Source organism: Myotis daubentonii, chromosome 2 (assembly GCF_963259705.1).
Source record: "Myotis daubentonii chromosome 2, mMyoDau2.1, whole genome shotgun sequence".
NCBI lineage: Eukaryota > Metazoa > Chordata > Mammalia > Chiroptera > Vespertilionidae > Myotis > Myotis daubentonii.
In genome coordinates, this window is record NC_081841.1 from 57,736,029 (window position 1) to 57,754,528 (window position 18,500).

General features: G+C 55.8%; 2 protein-coding genes across 4 annotated transcripts; one reads left to right on the forward strand and one right to left on the reverse strand.

Moving 5' to 3' along the window:
• The first annotated feature begins 388 nt into the window (after positions 1 to 388).
• LOC132227816 (solute carrier family 26 member 10-like) lies at positions 389 to 7,279 on the forward strand. The gene is made up of 18 exons (XM_059683382.1): positions 389 to 761; positions 1,210 to 1,320; positions 1,818 to 1,975; positions 2,112 to 2,276; positions 2,543 to 2,695; positions 3,384 to 3,466; positions 3,609 to 3,756; positions 3,858 to 3,971; positions 4,670 to 4,747; positions 4,837 to 4,932; positions 5,335 to 5,441; positions 5,553 to 5,622; positions 5,710 to 5,823; positions 5,962 to 5,995; positions 6,073 to 6,155; positions 6,247 to 6,301; positions 6,419 to 6,525; positions 7,125 to 7,279. Exons 1-18 carry the CDS (start codon positions 419 to 421, stop codon positions 7,161 to 7,163), a joined length of 2,058 nt encoding a protein of 685 aa, XP_059539365.1. The 5' UTR covers positions 389 to 418; the 3' UTR covers positions 7,164 to 7,279.
• A 78-nt stretch (positions 7,280 to 7,357) lies between these two features.
• Positions 7,358 to 18,298, reverse strand: B4GALNT1 (beta-1,4-N-acetyl-galactosaminyltransferase 1). 3 transcript variants are annotated; one of them, XM_059683386.1, is made up of 11 exons: positions 18,276 to 18,298; positions 12,912 to 13,130; positions 12,226 to 12,390; positions 11,990 to 12,096; positions 11,528 to 11,568; positions 10,981 to 11,161; positions 9,907 to 10,005; positions 9,573 to 9,763; positions 8,952 to 9,092; positions 8,437 to 8,677; positions 7,358 to 8,059 (listed from the first exon to the last, which is right to left on the reverse strand). In XM_059683386.1, exons 1-11 carry the CDS (start codon positions 18,287 to 18,289, stop codon positions 7,842 to 7,844), a joined length of 1,617 nt encoding a protein of 538 aa, XP_059539369.1. In that variant the 5' UTR covers positions 18,290 to 18,298; the 3' UTR covers positions 7,358 to 7,841. The 3 variants fall into 3 exon arrangements, with proteins under 3 accessions (XP_059539369.1, XP_059539368.1, XP_059539370.1); XM_059683385.1 differs by lacking the exon at positions 18,276 to 18,298 and adding an exon at positions 14,216 to 14,374; XM_059683387.1 differs by lacking the exon at positions 18,276 to 18,298 and adding an exon at positions 13,706 to 14,191.
• Positions 18,299 to 18,500: the final 202 nt, after the last annotated feature.

Below are 18,500 nucleotides of genomic sequence, written 5' to 3' on the forward strand. Positions count from 1 at the left end.
TCGGAACCGCTGCACTTTCTTGCTCTGGCGGGGAGTGCAGCGGCTCTAGGAATGAACCTAGGGGAGCCAGCTTCTGTCTTGGCCCAAAGTATGGATTCCAAGGGAACTCAGTGAAGAGGTGGAGAGTGCAGAGGCTTAGATGCGGTAGATAGTGGGGGTTAGTTGTTTGGCTTCTCTCCCAGGTCCCTAAACCTTTGCACAGCCCTCTCCCATAGCAGACTCCAGGGCTTGCGACTGGGCCAAGGACACCTGAGGAAACGCCTAACAGAGAGACGCCCCCTCCCCAAGCTGCAGCTCTTGGGCTGGTAGAAGGGCGCCTCCAGGGCCGGATTGGGCCCTGCTTCAGGGAGGCGGGACTCAGGCTAGCCGGTGGAGGGGTATTTAAGACTGGGCGGAGTTGGAGGTGGCCAAGGGCAAAATGAGTGGGCTACTGGGAGCCAGGACCTGCTCAAGCCCAGGAGAGGCCTCCGACCTTAAGTTCCCACTGGGCGCCAAGCTCAGGGAACCTCTCACCCAGGCGCGGTTCCAGCAGCTCTTCGGGGGCGCGGAGCAGGCGCAGGATCTACTCGCCGAGTCCCGCTGGTCCGGGCTGTGCCGACTGTGGAGGCGGCGGGCCTGCGCCTGTTCCGGGCCGGGGGCGTGGCGCCTGCTGCTGGAGCGGCTGCCCCCGCTGCGCTGGCTGCCTCAGTACCGCTGGAGGGCCTGGCTGCTCGGGGATGCGGTGGCTGGAGTGACCGTGGGCATCGTGCACGTGCCCCAGGGTGAGCGGCCCCAACACCAACCTGTCAGAGGGCCGGGGAGACCCAGGAGGTGGGAACAACTCGGGAGCGAGGTGGTGGGTTGGTGTGGTTGGGGGTTCGGAGACAAGTTCTGGGTAAGGACTGTGGAGCTCCCTCAGAGCCCCACCCCCAGCTGCCCTCATCTGCGCAATCCTTCGAGAAGTCTTAGACGCGTTCCGGCTCAGGGAACTGGAGAGAAGAGAGGAGCACAGGGCCTGCCCCCCAGGTCTCCGCCGGGGTTCTGGATCTGTGACCTTGTCCACCCAGCGACTTGCCCCCAGGCCCGTTAACCCCTCAGCTCCCTCTTGTGGCAAGGCTTAGCGCCCCCTTGCCAGCCTCTAAGAGGGGAGAGGGGGCAGCATCCTGAAGCTGGGCGCCCTCCGTCCCTCCGCCCCGTCGAAGGTCTTTCCTTCCACCCCCTCCCCCCCAGGCATGGCTTTTGCCCTCTTGACCTCCGTGCCCCCTGTGTTTGGCCTCTACACGTCTTTCTTTCCCATCCTCATCTACACCTTGTTGGGTACTGGAAGACACCTGTCCACAGGTGAGTGACCCGGTGACCTCTGCGGGGTGAAAATGGACAGGGGTTTGAGGCTTCGGTTCTTGTAAGCTCCCTACCTCTCATCCCCCAACTCACCACCGTTCCCCTGCCATGACCTCTGACCTAGGCAATGCTTGTTGGGGGTGCAACGGGATGGGAGTTTACTCAGACTTTTTCGTCCTCGTGAAATTGGGTTAACTTCTCTGGGGTTCGGAAGAGGGCAGAATAGATGTGCAGTCACCCCAAGGGGCACACAGTCCCCGGCGATTGCAGGAGGGGGTGGCGGTGCAGTCGGGACGGCTTTTGCGGTTGTTGCCCTCTCCTAACCTCCCTGGTTCCCGGCTTCTGCACTGGCTTGGCCTCGCGGTCTTCACCCGAGCGCTGCTCCGAGGGAGCGAGGTCCCAACCCCCGCCGCCCGGGCCGAAAACGCAGAGCCTGGGCTGGCGCAGCGCCCCCCGCGGCACAACTGGTCATTTCTGCGTGTGTCCTCCGGCCCTAGGAACGTTCGCCGTGCTCAGCCTCATGACGGGCTCCGCCGTGGAGCGGCTAGTGCCCGAGCCGCTCGGGGGGAACCTGAGCGCAATCGAGAGGGAGCAGTTGGACGCTCAGCGGGTTGGGGCAGCTGCGGCCTTGGCCTTTGGGAGCGGGGCGTTGATGGTGAGGGAAGACCCTGGGGGGGCGGGGGCCCACGCTGAGGGCCTGGGGAAACCGAGCCAGGGGAAAGGGTGGGGCAGGTGCGCCAGGAAACGGGCGCGCTGCGTTCCCGCTGTGACTGGGCATCTTCCTCCCGCAGCTGGGGATGTTCGCGCTGCAGCTCGGCGTCCTGTCCACCTTCCTGTCCGAGCCCGTGGTTAAAGCGCTGACCAGCGGGGCCGCGCTGCATGTGCTTGTGTCCCAACTGCCGAGCCTTTTGGGGTTGCGCCTCCCGCGCCAGATCGGCTGCTTCGCTCTCTTCAAGGTGGGCGGGGGTGGGTGGGCAACAGGAAAGAGGTTCCAGCGGTCCCGGAGGGGGGCCACCGGAAAAGGAAGGCAGGAAGGACGAGTGGATGGAGAGATGTGTGTAACGAGGCGGGGCGGAGGAAAGGTTAGACCCAGAGGCTGAATGAGGGTCGCCGTGGAGGCGGGAGCCCTGATGGGAGCCGGGAGAGCCTTGCCTGGGTCTGGTGGGTCCGCTGGGGACAGTCGCCCCTAGCTCGGGGCCCTCTGCTCCCCGCCCGTCCGCAGACGCTGGCCGCTGTGCTGACCGCACTGCCCCAGAGCAGTCCGGCCGAACTGACCATCTCCGCACTCAGCCTGGCGCTGCTCGTGCCGGTCAAGGAACTGAACGTGAGATTCCGAGACAGGCTCCCCACCCCGATCCCAGGGGAGATCGTCATGGTGAGGATGGCTCTTGGGTACCGGCCCCCTGCGCCTCACAAACCCTGCCCATCCTGTAGGAGCTGGCCGCTGCCGCCCCCTAGCGGAACGCAGAGGGGCCGCAGCCGAGAGGTCCTGCTTACACAAGCCCTTTGCTAGGCTGCTTCCCAGAACGCTGACCCTCCGGAATCCCCCACCGCACGTCCCCTCTCCTCTCCTCTCGCGGAGTTCCCGCTGCAACTCTTCCTGCGCCTTCTTCCTCCGAACAGCGCTCCCGTGCGGCGTCGCTCGGCAGAGCGCCTCCACTCCCATCTCCTGGCCGGGTCCTTCCCTGTAACTCCCTTTCCCTTCCCAACCTACCTACGTTTCTCTTTCCAAGTAAATAAATGTTCAACGTCTCCAAAGATACCCTACGTATCCGCAGACAGAGCCAAACTTCCCTACTTAGAATGGCTCGGTTTTGCCTCCTAATACCCACCTGCCTCTCTCATAGGCGTCTCCCCCGCGCCCCGCCCGCCTTTTCCTACCATTCACCTCTCTCCGCATAGCCCCTGATAGGTATCGTTCCTCTTTTCATCCCCACTCTCCTTCACTCGAAATTAGTTGTCGGGCAGCCATCTCAAACACATCCAAGCTCCCCCAGTTGCTGGGGGGGGGGGGCGACGGGACACCCATTTCCTCCCATGCCCTAATATACGCTCTTCCCCAGGTGCTCCTGGCCTCTGTGCTCTGCTTCACCTCTTCCCTGGACACGAGATACAATGTCCAGATAGTGGGGCTGCTGCCTGGAGGGTAAGAGAGAATGAAGGAACACCAGCTTTCTCCTCTCACACCCAATACCTCCTTTTGTCCTGCTCCACCCTTTTTGTCTCTGTCTTCCCTATACTCCTTGTTATACCCAGCCCATCCTTACCTTGGATCCCTCTCTCTCCAGATTTCCCCAGCCGCTCCTCCCCAACCTGGCTGAGCTGCCTAGGATTCTGGATGACTCACTGCCCATCGCGCTGGTTGCTTTTGCTGTGTCGGCCTCCCTGGCCTCCATCTATGCAGACAAGTATAGCTACACGATTGACTCCAACCAGGTGTGACTCCCACTGAGGACTCCAGCCTCATTCAGGAGGCAGCCCCCTAATGTTACCTCCCCATGCCTTTGTCTCTCTCTTCATCTCACTCTTCACCCCAGGAACTCTTGGCTCATGGTGCCTCCAACCTCATCTCCTCGCTGTTCTCTTGCTTTCCCAACTCGGCCACACTGGCCACCACCAGCCTACTAGTGGATGCTGGTGGAAACACCCAGGTAAGAGTGTGCCCTTGAGTGAGGAGAAAGGGTGGGGTGGGGAAGGGGGACGTCCAGTCCAGGTGGTGGAGAAACAGGTGGCAGCTATATAAAGGAGGCTGGGACTCTGTGAGGGAGGGTGGAGGAGGGGATGGGATTATCTAGGTCGGAGAGAAAGAAGACACTAAGTTCCACTAAGACCTTTACTGTAAGCACTTAAAAAGCTTATGGTGCCCCATATGTAGTTCAAAGTAAAAACATAACTAAACTGTAAAATAAATTTGAGACAAAATTCTAATTTTTTTCCATAAGGACATTTTCAGTTAAAAAGAAATATCACATATCAAAGTCTCCCCTAATATTTTTCTATTTTTGGTTTCTGCTACTCCGTTGGTGCCCTAAGCATGTGGTTAGCCTGCTTTTAGGGTAATCCCACAGTGGCTTTTAAGATGGAGGTGGGTTACAAAAATAGAGAGGTTGAACTACATCTAGGGGAGACTAGCGAATGAGGCATTTAATTGGGCGGAAAGGGAAGGGTAGGTGTGAATGGCAGAATATCAAGAAGCTCATTGAAGAGGGAGGAATATCTGTGTGGAAAGGGACTTGGGAGGACAGAGACTTTCAAGGAAGATGAGGCCCAGTGGGCGGGGAGACCGCCTCTCACATGAGGGTGGGTGAGGTTCCCTTCCTTTTTTGCTTCCATGGACCCTTCCCTGCAGCTAGCAGGCCTCTTCTCCTGCGTGGTTGTCCTGTCAGTGCTGCTGTGGCTAGGACCCTTCTTCTACTACCTGCCTAAGGTAAGGAGCAGAGGCAGTGTGTGGGGGGACCTGGAGGGGGGCTATACCCCAGAGTATTGGGGTGGTTAGTTCCTTTCCTCTGCTCCAAGGCTGTCCTGGCCTGCATCAACATCTCCAGCATGCGCCAGATGTTCTTCCAGATGCAGGAACTTCCACAACTATGGCGCATCAGCCGCATGGACTTTGTGAGAAACAGCAGCATTGCCCTCTCCCACTTTCCCAGTACCCCCAGACTCTGCCCTGAATCAAAGCTAATTGTCCTAGTCCTAAGTTCTGTAAGCCACTCACCCCCAACATGCATACCTCCTAATCCCTTTCCTCCAAGACAAGGTGAGGGGTGGGGTTTGAACCCCTTCAGACCTGAATATTTTTAACTCCCCAGGTGGTGCAAGGTCTGGGGTCAGTATGTTTGGTGTGTATCCATCATTAGGTCGGTCCTGTCCCTTCCTTCTGTCTTTCTTCCTGCCTTCTCCTGAGCCATCCCTCCCCATCACTTGCCCTGGAGGCCACTGCCCCTGGACCCTTTTCCTTAGCAGTGATGGCCTGGCATTTCTCCCGGGCATTTCACTTCCATCTCTGTCCTGCAGGCTGTGTGGATGGTCACATGGGTGTCTGTGGTGACCCTGAGTGTGGACCTGGGCCTGGCTGTAGGTGTGGTCTTCTCCATGATGACTGTGGTCTGCCGTACCCAGAGGTGGGAGTAGAAATGAGGGGTGTCAAGATGAAGGGAGGGGAGGGAACAGAGTGCTTGGGGTGACTTTTCAGCCAGGCCAGGCTGGGAATCTGACCCCAGTTTCCTGCCTAGGGTGCAGTGTGTGGCACTTGGACTAGCTGAGGGGACGGAGCTCTACAGGCCACTCCAAGAGAGCCACAAGGTGGGTGGCTACAGCCAAAGAGGGAAGGGGTGATTAGACCCGGATGTTTCTCTGACCCTCTGACCCTCTGACCCTCTGACCCCTTAGCTCCTCCAGGTCCCAGGGCTCTGCATCCTGAGCTACCCAACACCTCTCTACTTTGGAACCCGTGGGCAGTTTCGCCATAACTTAGAGTGGCACCTGGGGCTTGGCAGAGGCAAGGTGAGGGGCTTGGTCAAAGGGGAGTGTGGCTTCTCTGTGAGTGGGAGGCACGTGGGTCTCTGAGGGGGATCCTTGTGCTCAAGGTGTGCACGGTCATGCTTGTGCCTCACAAGTGGCGACCGCTCTTTTCTATTACAGGAGACTCCAAAGGTAGATGGCCCACGTGATGCCGGTGAGATGGGATGACAGGAGGAAGGTTTGGGAATAATCCCTGGGAGCCTCTGGGGACCCTGCCTTCTCCCATCCTAGTTGCTGAGCCTGTCAGAGTGGTGGTCCTAGACTGCAGTGGTGTCGCCTTCGCAGATGCTGCTGGGGCCAGAGAAGTGGTACAGGTGAGGGCGAGGGAGGTTGAGGAGAAACTCCCCTTATCCTCCCAGACACACCCTCTGATGTAGGGTGTAACCCCCTGCCCCACCTCTGCAGCTGGCCAGCCGATGCCAAGATGCTGGGATCCACCTTCTCCTGGCTCAGTGTAATGGTGAGAGGTGTGGAGCATGGAGGGAACTGGAGACGGGGGGATGGCCGGACACTTGGGGGAGAGAAGAGGACACAGCGTGGACTTAGCACCTGAGAGCCTGGCCCCCTCTCCACACAGCCTCAGTGCTCAGGACACTGACCCAGGCAGGACTCCTGGACAGAGTGACCCCAGAGCAGCTGTTTGTGAGTGTCCAGGATGCAGCTGCTCATGCGCTGGAGAGACTGGTGAGGGGACAGTAGCCACAGGGGTGGAAGCCAGGAGGTGCTGGACTGTAGCCAGGGAGGTGCGAGTCAGTGGCTGAAGATCCAGGCAGAGGGAGTTAAGAAGGGGGCTGAGGAGGAAGATGAAGGAAGGGATGGGGATGAAATGATTAGTTAATTTATCAAGACTAAGCCAGGGAACCCTGGCCGAGTGGCTCAGTTGGTTGGAACGTCTTCCTATATATCAATAATAACAACAATAATAACACTGATAATAATAATAATAAATTTTTGGGTTTGATTTCTGTTCAGAGCACATACCTATGTTGTGGGTCCAGTCCCCAGTCAGGGCGCATAGAGGAGGCATCTGATGGATGTTTCTCTCTCACATCAGTGTCTCTCTCTCTCTTTCCCCTCCTCTCTCTCTCTTTCTCTAATCAATAAATGTATTTTGGGTTGAGAATTAAAAAAAACTAAGCCAGAGAGAATGGGCTCAGCTATGGGTGAAGAACTGAGTAACTAAAGGTCCCAGAGGGGTTGGTGTGCCCCTCAGACTGCCAAGTCCTGGATGAGGAAGGGCGGGGCACTTAATCTATTCCTGACACGTGCCCTCCCTTTTTCAGGAGCTCACTGGTCCGAAGACTTGCACAGTCTGGGTCTGACCGGGTCACGTGGAGTATGGAAGGCCCAGCAATGTGTGTGTGAGGGTCGTGACCCTCGAGCCCCCTGACTTGATGTAACTAATAAAATAAAGCCGAGAGCTTCTGGGATTCATGAAGTGAGTCTGGGTGTCTGCACACCGGCCCCTGGTGCCCCTTCCTCCATGCCCACAGCATTGCAGAGACACAACTAAAAATGCTTTCACCTGTGTGTTCACGGCCCTCACCCCAGCTCCAGACACCAGGTCTCTCCATGGGGGTGGGGGTGCGGCTGCAGCCGGTGCACAGTCCTGGATCCAGAGATGGGGGAGGCGGCGCAGTCCTGGGGATACATGTTGGGGCCTTTCCCACCCACTCAGTCACCAGGAGATGAGTGTTTCCACTTTAGGTTCTTAGAGTCCTTTGGGCTCTTTGGCACTTGGACAGTGACTTCCCACCTCCATGAGAGGGGTGGAGGGAGGACTTGGCACTGGCTGTGGGACGAGTTATGGCTCCACCACACCCCTGGGCACTCACAGAAAGGAGGAGTGTCACCAGGACTAGCCCCTATTTGGGATCAGGTTCTGAAGGGGATTGGGGACAGTCAGTGGAGTGGTCACTGGGTAGTGGGGTTTGCTAGAAATTTCTGGCAGGGACAAGAAGGCAGGCCCAGCCTGTCGGTTGAAAGGCCCTGAGTGGCCATCACTCCGCAGTCATGCACTGCAGTTGGTGTTTGAAGAAGAGCAGGCGGTGTCTGGCCATGTGACTTTCGTCCAGTGATCCTGGGTAACGGTACCGGGCGTAAGTCTCTGTCCCAGGATCCCTTGATGTCCAAGGCAGCTTCAATTTGGATGCGTGATCCACAACGACGTCTGAGCAGGAGCCCACCCGAAGGGAACCAAGTCCATCCAGGAAGAATTCTGGGGGTGGAGGGGGGGGGGGAGTACACAATGAAGCGTCTTGAGAGTGCAGAAGGCCAGCCCTCAGGGAGAAGTGGGATTTGGGGTATGGAGGGTGCGCATGCACACACTCTATTTCTCAGGGCCAGGGAGTCGGGTAGAGGTGGCAGTGACAGTGGTAGGGAAGTTCAAGGTGGACCCAGCAGCTGTGTTGGGTGCGAAGGTTAACGTGGTGTGCAGGCCAGGAGGTAGAAGCTCTTTCTCTTGGTAAAACTTCGAAGAACTGCTCTAGGGGGGCTGGATGGCAGCCACGGGCTCCGCGGGGGTGCCCTTGGCGCCTGGCCGCAAGGAACCTCGCCTCGCAAGGGGAGACCCTGCCAGAAGAGGGCGCCACTCACCCAGGTGCGCCACACGGTTGAGACGCGGGTCGAAGCCGACCTCTCGTACTTTGTCGGTGCGTGCCAGGAAGAAGTTGACCACGCCGTCGGTGACCACGCAGCCCGGGAAGCCGATGAGCTCGTGGTGAAAGCCACGCTTTTGCCGGAGGCAGTTCCCGCGGCCTGGCGCGCCCGGCTCCACACTCAACAGCTGCCGGTAGGTGGTGGCGAAGCCCGAGATCTCGCGCACAGCGCCCCCGACCTGCGGTGAATGGGAGGATGGCTCCAGGAGGGGCGAGGGCTGGAAGGGGTAGGTCTGTGCTCCCTCCGCCTCCTCCCCGTCACCCCACCCCGCCTCTCGTCCCCCGCGGTTCCCCTGCCCCGTCCTTGTCGATTCTACTCGGTCGGGACCTAGATAAGCCCAGGCTCCGCTTCTTCATCCTCTCTTGTCCCAAGGGCTGGCTGCTCTCCAGCCGTGGTCTTAACCCCCTGGAAGCCCTCCGTCTCCACCCCACATCCTGCGGCCCCTCCCCTACCAGGTCCAACGGCGTCCGTTCCAGCACGTCCACAAGCCTCTCCAGCTGCGTCCGAGCCGTGAAGATAAAATCGTCGTCCACCCACAGGACGTACTTGGTGGTCACTTGCGACACGGCCAGGTTCCGGCCTGCGAACCAGCCCTGGGAAGGGTATGTGTGGTTGGCGAAGCCGTGGTTAGGACAGACCCCTTGGCCACCTTTCCTTTTCACTCTTGATCACTCTAAACAGCCTGCACCCCTCTCCAAACTTCGAGTTCTTGTGAATTGCGGGGAACTAGGTAAAAAAAATAGTTTCCCATTATCAGAGGTCCTGAGTCCGTGTTGGGGGCGGCAGTCTTGGAATGCATTTAATTCCTAAGTGCATTCGTTCAACTATTTATCACGCACCCACTAGGTGCTGAGCACCATTCCACGAATGCAGCGCCAATAAGATAGACACGATGACACGATTTCTGCGTTCACAGAGCTTCCAGTCCAGGAAGCCTCGGGGTTAACAGGCATCCATCCCAGTGGTTTTGAGGCCGATAATCCCGGGAACCACTCACTACTCTGGAGACTGAGCGCGCGCGCGCCCCCTCCCGGTGCCCGGGGGCGCTGGGTTCCGTCTGGCCCGCTGCGCACCTTGCCAAAAGGCATGAGATAGTGCTCGACGTGGGGGCCGCTAATGATCTCCGGCTTGTCGCTGTCGTCCGCGATGATCACTGTGACGGTCGGGTAGAAGCGGCGGATGCTGGCGATGAGTGCCCGCAGCCGATTATAACGAAGGAAGGTCTTGGTGGCAATGGTGACCAGCGCGCTAATGTTGTACTGGGCTGGGAGTGAGGGGCAGAGTTAGGTGCAGACAAGGAGAATGGATAGTGAGGAGCAAAAAGACACCCATCTTCTCCCAGACAGCCCTCTCCCAACTCGTTCCCCACCGGGGCTACATCCATGTTCCTGCATGCACAAGCCTCACCTCCCTGTGGTGGAGACCCAGGCGGGTACAGCCGAGGGTTGGGGAGATGTCTTATGTGAATGGTGAAGGCCACTTCATGTCCCTCGGTGGAGAACCGGACTGGGAAGAAAGGGCACGAAATGTGGAACAGCATTCTATTTTTAGTAAATAAATATTTAAGTGCTTATTCTGTGTATCACCTTTCTCAGCCCTGGTGGACAAGAACGCAATGTTCTTACCCCCATGGGACTTACATTCTAATAGATGGGAGAAAGATGAGAAAACATTTAATTTAAAGCTAACCTTCGCTGAGCATTTACTATGGGCCAGGCACTTTGTAAATGACCTTAAGTGGTAATTTAAATATGGACTCATTTAATCCTCACGATAGGAAGTAGATTCCTACTACAGAAAAAGAAGGCACAGAGAAATTAAATAATCTGCCACATTTAGACAATGATTTAAGCAACCAAGCTGGGAGAGAAACCTAGTTAGCCTGGTTTCAGGTTAAGTAAATAAGAAAAGTTCAGATACTGGTAAATATTGAATAGAAAATAAGGCAAGTAATGTGATAGTGAAGAGGAGACATTTGAGCTGAGATCCAGATGACAAGAAGGAGCCAGGCATGCACACATCTGGGGGAAGAGCATTCTAGGCAGAGGGAACGGCAAGGGCAGAGGTCCTCAATGGGAGCAGGTTTGGTGTAGTGAGCCTTGGCTGGAAGGTGCCTTTTGCTTGAAGTGGGAGCTTTGGGAGATAAAGCCCTTTGCCCTGTAGTAAGTGGTGGGCTGGGAATAGAGCTGGAGTCTTCTGGCTCCTGGGGCAGGTCACTTCCTGGGGCCCCCATGGTTGGCCTGAGGAGGGGACACACCCAAAGCTCAGATTTCCCTCTGGCCTGCTCTGGCCCCAGATGAACAAAGGCCTCTTCTCTCCCTCCCTGGCCTTGCTGGCCTAGCTGAAATGCCCATTGTGTGGCTGGGCAGCTCTGGCCATTGCCCGAGTATCTCCCACACCCTCTGCCATTTGCCTGACCCAGCCTTTCTGGGTTCTCTCTGTTCACCCAGACTGCCCCTACCTCCACCCAGCGCCTCACACCTGTGTCTGCTGTGTTTGCCTGGTAGCTTCGGCTGCTATAAGTGACCAGTTGCAGCTGCCGATTGAGTTGGTCCAGTCCTGAGCTGGTGAGGGTGAGGTTTGGCTGCCCCTCCCCTGTGAGAGTCACTCCAGTCACTTCCCCTGCCACGTCCCATGTGCCCAAGGAGGCAGTCAGGTTCACCTGGGAGCAAATATCGGACAGCGCAGCGTTAGCCCCCAGACCTACCTCTTGCTGCCCTGATTCCTCCATCCCTCCTTTGGCAGCCCTGTTTCCCTCCCAGCATCCTTTTAAAAAAATATGTATATTTTTATTGATTTCAGAGAGGAAGGGAGAGGGAGAGAAAGATAGAAACATCAATGATGAGAATCATTGATTGGCTACCTCCTGCACACCCCTTACTGGGGATAGACCCCGCAAACCAAGCATGTGCTCTTGACCAGTATCGAACCCAGGACCCTTCAGTCCGCAGACTGACGCTCTCTTCACTGAGCCAAACCAGCCAGGGCCCTGCCCATTTGGCCTCCCCACGCTCCTGTTTCTTCTCACCTGGTATACCTCCTGACCAGAAGCAGCCTGCAGGCTCAGCCCTGGGAGGAAGGAGGGAGATGAGAATCACAGACAGCTTTGCTCACTTTCTCCTCCCTTTTTCACAACACAGAACTCTTACCCCTTCCTTTTGTTGAGGCAGCGGGGCACAATGGCCGAAGTAGCCTAGAGTAATTGTTTAACTCCTTCACATCAAAGCAGTAGCCCTTCTATGGCCTGCTTTACCATAGATTCTTTTCTCCAGACTTCTCTAGTTATAGTCTTCTGCAATTCCTGACCACCAAGAGTCCCTTCTGTCCCACCTCCCACCTCATGAACCCCCTACCCACCTCAAGTCCCTCTTTCATCAGAAGACCCGCGCCCGACCCGGCATTCCAATCTTCCCTCATCTTTCCCCACCCAGGCTCAGGCCCTGCCACTCCCACGGTGGCCTAGGTCATCCCCTAGGACCTTTCTCCCCACCTGGCACCAAGATGCTCCTGAGGGGCTGTACCTCCACACCCTGCACGGGGTACTGTAGGGGGCAGTTGGCAGGGGCAATGAGCAGTTGGTCAGCAGCAGACTGGCTCCTGTCCATGGAGGAGGGGAAGGACAGAGGGAGAGTCAGGAGGAGAGGGGCTTTTCCTCCTGTCCCACCCACCCCTAGGCCGCCTACTGCTCTCCACCAGCATAGTCATGCTTTCCTTTCATGCTGGTACCTTGAAAGGAAGGCCTGGAACTCCTGTTCCCTGGAGGCAGAGGCAGCCTTCAGCTCCTCAGGGTCAAAGGCCTTGGTGAAGTCAGTGGCTTGGACCTGCCTCTGGAAGGGGAGGTGAAGGCTCCCAGTGCTGGACTCACAACTGCAGTTGTTAACAGACAGCAGCCTGGAGCAGGGGGGAGGGTCATCAGAGCCCAGCCATACAGCTCCATTCACACCGCAAAACATTTTCACAGCGCCCTTCAACCCTGCCCAGCCAATATCTGTCCCCCTAAACACTGCTCTCCAAATAGTCCCTGGGAGGGGGGGGGTGTCCTAAATAGGATGAGCTACTCCTAAATCAGGATTTCACAGAGGTGCCGAACAGCGCCAAACTGCTAAGATGGCAGGGTTTTCCACCCACCGCTCAGGACCCCATCGGGGAGTCCTTTATGTGGACATCATAAAGAGTTTCGGGTCCACCCCCTGACTGCACACCCACCCTTCCCCACCACTGTGACAGGGTTCAGGAAGGGCAGATTTCCCCCTAGGCCAAGACTCAATAGCCCCCTCCACCCACCTCACCCCCACGACCAGGCAACTAGCTGGGGAAACCCAGGCATGAGAGCTCAGCGGTGGAGGAAACAAAAGCGCCCCCCCACCCTCCAAAGTGAGTGACGCACTGTGGCCACCACTCCTGGCACTCACCCCACCACTTGCTCCTTGATCCTGACGGGGATGTGGGCATAGCGGGGCTCAGGGGCGAGGTCTGGCAGCTCTGGCCTGGGGGGACCCTGCAGGGGCGCCCACAGCGAAAGAGGTATCCGCAGGTCCGAGGTATCCCGGGTCCTAGCGTACAGGAGCCCCAGCGAGGCGCCGACGAGCAGCAGAGCAAGCACACAGAGGGCCCTGCGGCCCAGCCGCATCCTGGGTGGGCAGTCGGGGGTGGGGGGTGGGGGGTGAGGAAGGTGGGGCGGAAAGGCGTGGACAGACCCTGATACCCCCGCCCTGCTTCCCGGGGCGCTGTCCACATTTTGCGCGCTAGGATTTGTACGGCGAATCGTCACTCCCTACCCACTCCCCTCACTCCCCCGGCCTTGTGTCCCCCAGCCTTCTTCTCGCCTCTCCCGCATCTCCGCCTCCTCTCACACCCGAGGCCCAGCATCCTGATGCGAGGGACCTTTGGATGCGGAGGTTTCCACGCGGCCGCGCATAAGTAGAAGAGCCCGGCTTTCTTAGAGCAGCGGAGGCCCCCAAGCTCGTCGGCCCCCCACCCCCACCCCGAGCCCGCGCATCCCCCCACTCTTCGGTCACCTGGCCCCGGGTGTGCTACAAAGAGCGGCTCCACACCTTGCCTGTCATGAAAAATGCAGAATCACGCCCGCGCTACGGGGTGCCCCCGGCGGAGGTGACCTGGCGAGTGGCCTCGGGGGCACCGAGTGGACGCGCGCGTGCGCCTCCTCCCACCTTCAGCTCGGCCCGCTCCCGGCCATGGCACTAACCTGTCTAACGCTCTCAGGCCGCGGCAAGATTTCGCTCCGGGCGGCGCCAGGCTCTCAGCCCCGGCCGGGGGGTCCTCATGAGGCTGGCGGCGGCCAGATGGGAGAGCCGGGCGTGAGCCTGAGCGCGTGGAGGATCCTCCTGCCTCCCCCGCGCGCCAGAGCCCTCCCGCCTCCGACTCCCTGGGCTTTGTAGATTACGGTGCCGGGGTGGTTCTGGGCGTTTCCTGCCAGGGTGGCGGACGGCCTTGAGAAACCGCCACACGGAGTGGAGATACCAGCGCCAGGGAACAAAGCCAGGGCTCCCCTGTCTCCCTGGCTTGGGAGGGCTCGGGCCGCCGCCCGGCGCTTCAGATCAGGGCGCCGCGCGGCTCCGCTTCAGGCTCGTTGCGGCGCAGGCTTCGGCGACGCGAGGGGAATGCGGGCGCCTTCTGGTGGGAACTGAGCACATTGCGGGGGGCCTGAAGCCCGAGCCCAGAGGTCCTTCTCCCTACACCCCCCACCCCAACCTACCTCTGAACGGTTGGGGGCATCTCGACGTCGGCACCAAACCCTATTCTCTGCCCTATTCGTTAGGAGCCTCTTTCTCATCGTTGATTGGTGTTAATTTTCATCCTGAGCTTTGACATCTTCCTTTGCTAGTTTGTCTTTTGTGAGAGTCTCGTGTGTGAGTGTGTGTGTGTGTGTGTGTGTGTGTGTGTGTGTGTGTGTGTGTGTTTCTTGGTTAGGGTTCATTGTAGATGACAGAAACCACGCTAGGGGGTGATTGCTGGGTCTTAGGTAGCTTCCAGTGTGGTTGGGGGGTTGGTTTTTGCATGGGTGATATACCTTCCATAGCACGTGGTCCCAATGACTGGCAAAGCTATTGACAATTGATGGGCTAAATGTCCTACAATGAATAGAACAGACCTATGTAAGAAAGACTTGCCCTTCTGTTAAACAGAACAAGGGTCTGGGCCAGCAATTTTCAACCATTTTAAAAAATATTGTTTTATTGATTTCAGAGAGGAAGGGAGAGGGAAAGAGAGACAAAAATATCAATGATGAAAGAGAAACACTGATTGGCTGCCTCCTGCACACCCGACCCCCCCTCCACTAGGGATCCAGCCAAGGAATCCAACCTTGACCTCCTAGTTCAAAGGTTAATGCTCAACCACTGAGCCACGCAGGCTGGGCATTTTCAACCTTTAAAAAAAAAAAATCTCATGTCACACATAAACTAATTACTAAAATTCTACAGCACACCAAAAAGTATATTTTTTGCTGACAAAAAGGTATAATTTTGATTCATTTACACCAGACGGCTGTCATTGTGTTGGTAGTTGTCATTTTAAACATTTGACAATCTAAAGGAAAAGAGGTCAGTGCCTCAAGTATTGCATGTTTAAAAAAATTTTGCGGAATTGTTGAAAATCGTTTGTCTGGGCCATCCTTACGAAATGCTATTCTTGCTAAATGTTAAAATGTTGCAAAATATTTTTCAGACCAACTGCAACAGTATAAGTTTCACAGGAACCACTCTAATAAGTGTAGGGAACTGCAGAAATGAAATGTACATGTAATTGGACAAATAGTATATATAAGCAATGGCTAAGCTCCCCTTCCCAGAGGCAGAGCTTTGGCTATGCATCCCGTCTTTTTTACTTGCTGCAAGTAAATAAGAACTACCTTGCAACAACTAGTTCTTGTTTTTTGTTTGTTTGTTTGTTTTTAAATATACTTTATTGATTTTTTTACAGAGAGGAAGGGGAAGGGATAGAGAGTTAGAAACATAGATCAGCGGCCTCCTGCACACTCCCCACTGGGGATGTGCCCGCAACCAAGGTACATGCCCTTGACCGGAATCAAACCTGGGACCTTTCAGTACGCAGGCTGACGCTCTATCCACTGAGCCAAACCGGTTACGGCTGGTTCTTGTTTTTGAATAGAGCACCCCAAGCAGCAAACCTCTTGAGTTTGGTCACAAGTTTGGTAACTCAGATGGGACTCTTTTTTTTTTCTTTCTTTCTTTCTTTTTGGATGGCCCTCTCTTAAAAGAACTCCTTCGCCGAAACCGGTTTGGCTCAGTGGATAGAGCGTCGGCCTGCGGACTGAAAGGTCCCAGGTTCGATTCCGGTCAGGGGCATGTACCTGGGTTGCGGGCACATCCCCAGTAGATGTGCAGGAGGCAGCTGATCGATGTTTCTCTCTCATCGATGTTTCTAACTCTCTATCTCTCTCTCTCTTCCTCTCTGTAAAAAATCAATAAAATATATTTAAAAAAAAAAAAAAAGAAAAAAGAACTCCTTCTTGGCCTGGTGGGGATGCTTGTCAAGAAGACTGCAGCAGCACTCCTCACCTGCGTCTCCACTGGACCAAGGATCTGTTCCGTGGGAGATTCCGCTGTCTGGCCTGCCTCCACAGCAAGTGGACCTGTTTCACTCGACGCGTTGGCCCCAGTGGCCACTTTAATGAGTGTTTCTTTTCCCGTTTTGGGTATAGGGTTGTTGGAAAGATAGTTTCAGTTCTGGTGTGTGTTTGGTTTCTGGTTGGTTGGGCAAGACTCAGGGCCTGAATTAGGTCTAACTCTGGAGGGTTGAGGAACACCTGTGGGGCAATGCATGACATCCTTGAGTAACAGTCTCTGGTCTGTTTGTCTGTCTGTCCTGCAGAAGGTGGATTTTGTTCTTTGTGTGGACATTTGTGTTTGCCTTATTTGCCTTATATGGAAATGTGCTGGCTATGGGAAACTCACATTTGATCCCTGAATGGAGCCCTTTGGGGTACATCCTTCAGAATTGGATAAAAAGAACCCTGTTTATTTGACTTAAAGAAATTAAAGTGCTCATATAAATTAAGAAATATAGTGCTCGACTGGTGTGGTTCAGCAGTTGAGCATCAACCTGTGAACCAGGAGGTCACGGTTTGATTCCTGGTCAGGGCACATGCCTAGGTTTCGGGCTCAAACCCTAGTAGGGGGCATGCAGGAAAACAACCGATCAATGATTCTCTCTCATCATTGATGTTTTTTTTCTCTCTCTCCCTCTCACTTCCTGTCTGAAATCAATTTTTTAAAAGGTATGACTCATTTGTTATTTTTAAAAAAGTAATTTACTGGTACCCTGTCCATTCATAAAGAGCATATATCTGCAAGGATGGTTTTGAGATCACTGCCTCTGAGCAGGTGCAGTCATGCACTTTCTTGTGTCAGAGCCTAATCAAGGAACTCAACTTCTGAGTAGCAGCTCATTAGCTCCCCTCCTCTCCTCTGGGAGTGGGGCAGGTCAAAGTGAGAAAGATTGCTCTCTTTATCCATAGGCAAGATGAGGTGCTTCTAAGCTGTGTCCCCTCCTTGGGGAGTGGCCCCCACTCAGCCTGGGCACAGGCCCTCTGGTTTTGGGGAGTCTTCTGACTGGCAGTGGAATGGGCTGACCTGGGTGCTTGCCCAGCTGTGGGAGCAGCAGGGTGGAGCAGCCCAGTGCTCTGTCACAGCCACGGGCAGCCATTGACATTTAGGAACAGAATGCTGAGTTGGAAGGGAGACGAGTGCAGGGAGGCCACACCACCCAGAACCTTCCTTTTAGCGGCTGGGTCTGAATTGTGGTGTGTGAGTCAAGCTGTGAAACCTGGCAGGGTCGGCCTGTCCTTTGTCTTTCTCAGTCCCCCCTGTTTGAGATACGGGGGAGGCCTTCTCAGCCCATCTTCTCTAGGCAAAGTCCTGGGGAGCCGAAGTTAGAGGGCTGAGAGGCGCCAGGATGTATAAGGGCAGTAGGAGGTACCACTGCTAAGTGTGGGTATCAGCGACCCAAGAGAAGAGGCGAGGCAAAGCGGTGCCTGTGTGAGCAGCCCCTGTGGCATCGCTGACATTCTTACTTTGACCTCCTGTTTCATCCTGATTTGAATAACCGGAGCCTGCAGTTGTTTCAGTCTTCACTTTCAGTCTTGAGTTCCTGTTTCCAAAATGGGCACAGATGGTGGAGGAGCCACAGTCTGTGAAGGGTGGAAACTGTGGGTTACATAGACCTCTGGTGATCTGCTCATCTTAAGGCTTGTCCCAGTACATAATGGGCAGTGGGTTTGGGGGCAAAGAGGTTGCAAGTAAGTGTGTGCTCCCTGCCACCACGAGTGGCTTTTCTGTGGTGCCTTGTCCCAAGAGAGCAGGTGCAGAGGGCCATGTCAGGACTTCCTCCCCATCTGCTCTCCCTGCCAGGGAAGTGAAGCTCTACTTGGCCCCAGGTCGAACATCACTGTGCTTGAGGAACCATGGGTCACCGACCGGCTATTGTATAGAACTGTCATATCTGGCATCCCTTTCCCCCCTGGGATTGCTCTGCTTCACCCACTAGGCTCACCCTTTTGGCATGGCCACTTCCTGCCCAGATCCTACCTGTCCTTCCAAGTCCTAGGTACATCCGGCCGCTCAGTAAGTGTCCTGGATCATATGGGAAAAGATTTAAATACAACAGCACCTTCCCCCTTCTCTCCCTTGTTGGCATCTTTGTCCTGAGGTAGGCTACCACTCTGACCCAACAGGGTGGGAGTTTCTGAGTGGCAGGATCCCAATCTCCTTGATTTTCCCCTACTTCTGCCTCACCTCTTCTGGCACATGTCTCCTGTTGAATGGTGCTGTCCTTATGCACTTCTGTTCTCAGGAATCCAAGAACCTAGGGGACATTCATAAATCAGGCAGCCAGAGAATTTCACTCCTCCAGCTCACAGACGTACTCTGTCATGTTCAGCAGGTAGCAGTCACAGAAGTATGACTTGTCCCTATTCCCTCAAGAGTGAGGAATAAAAAAATCTGGCAGGGGGAGCGGCG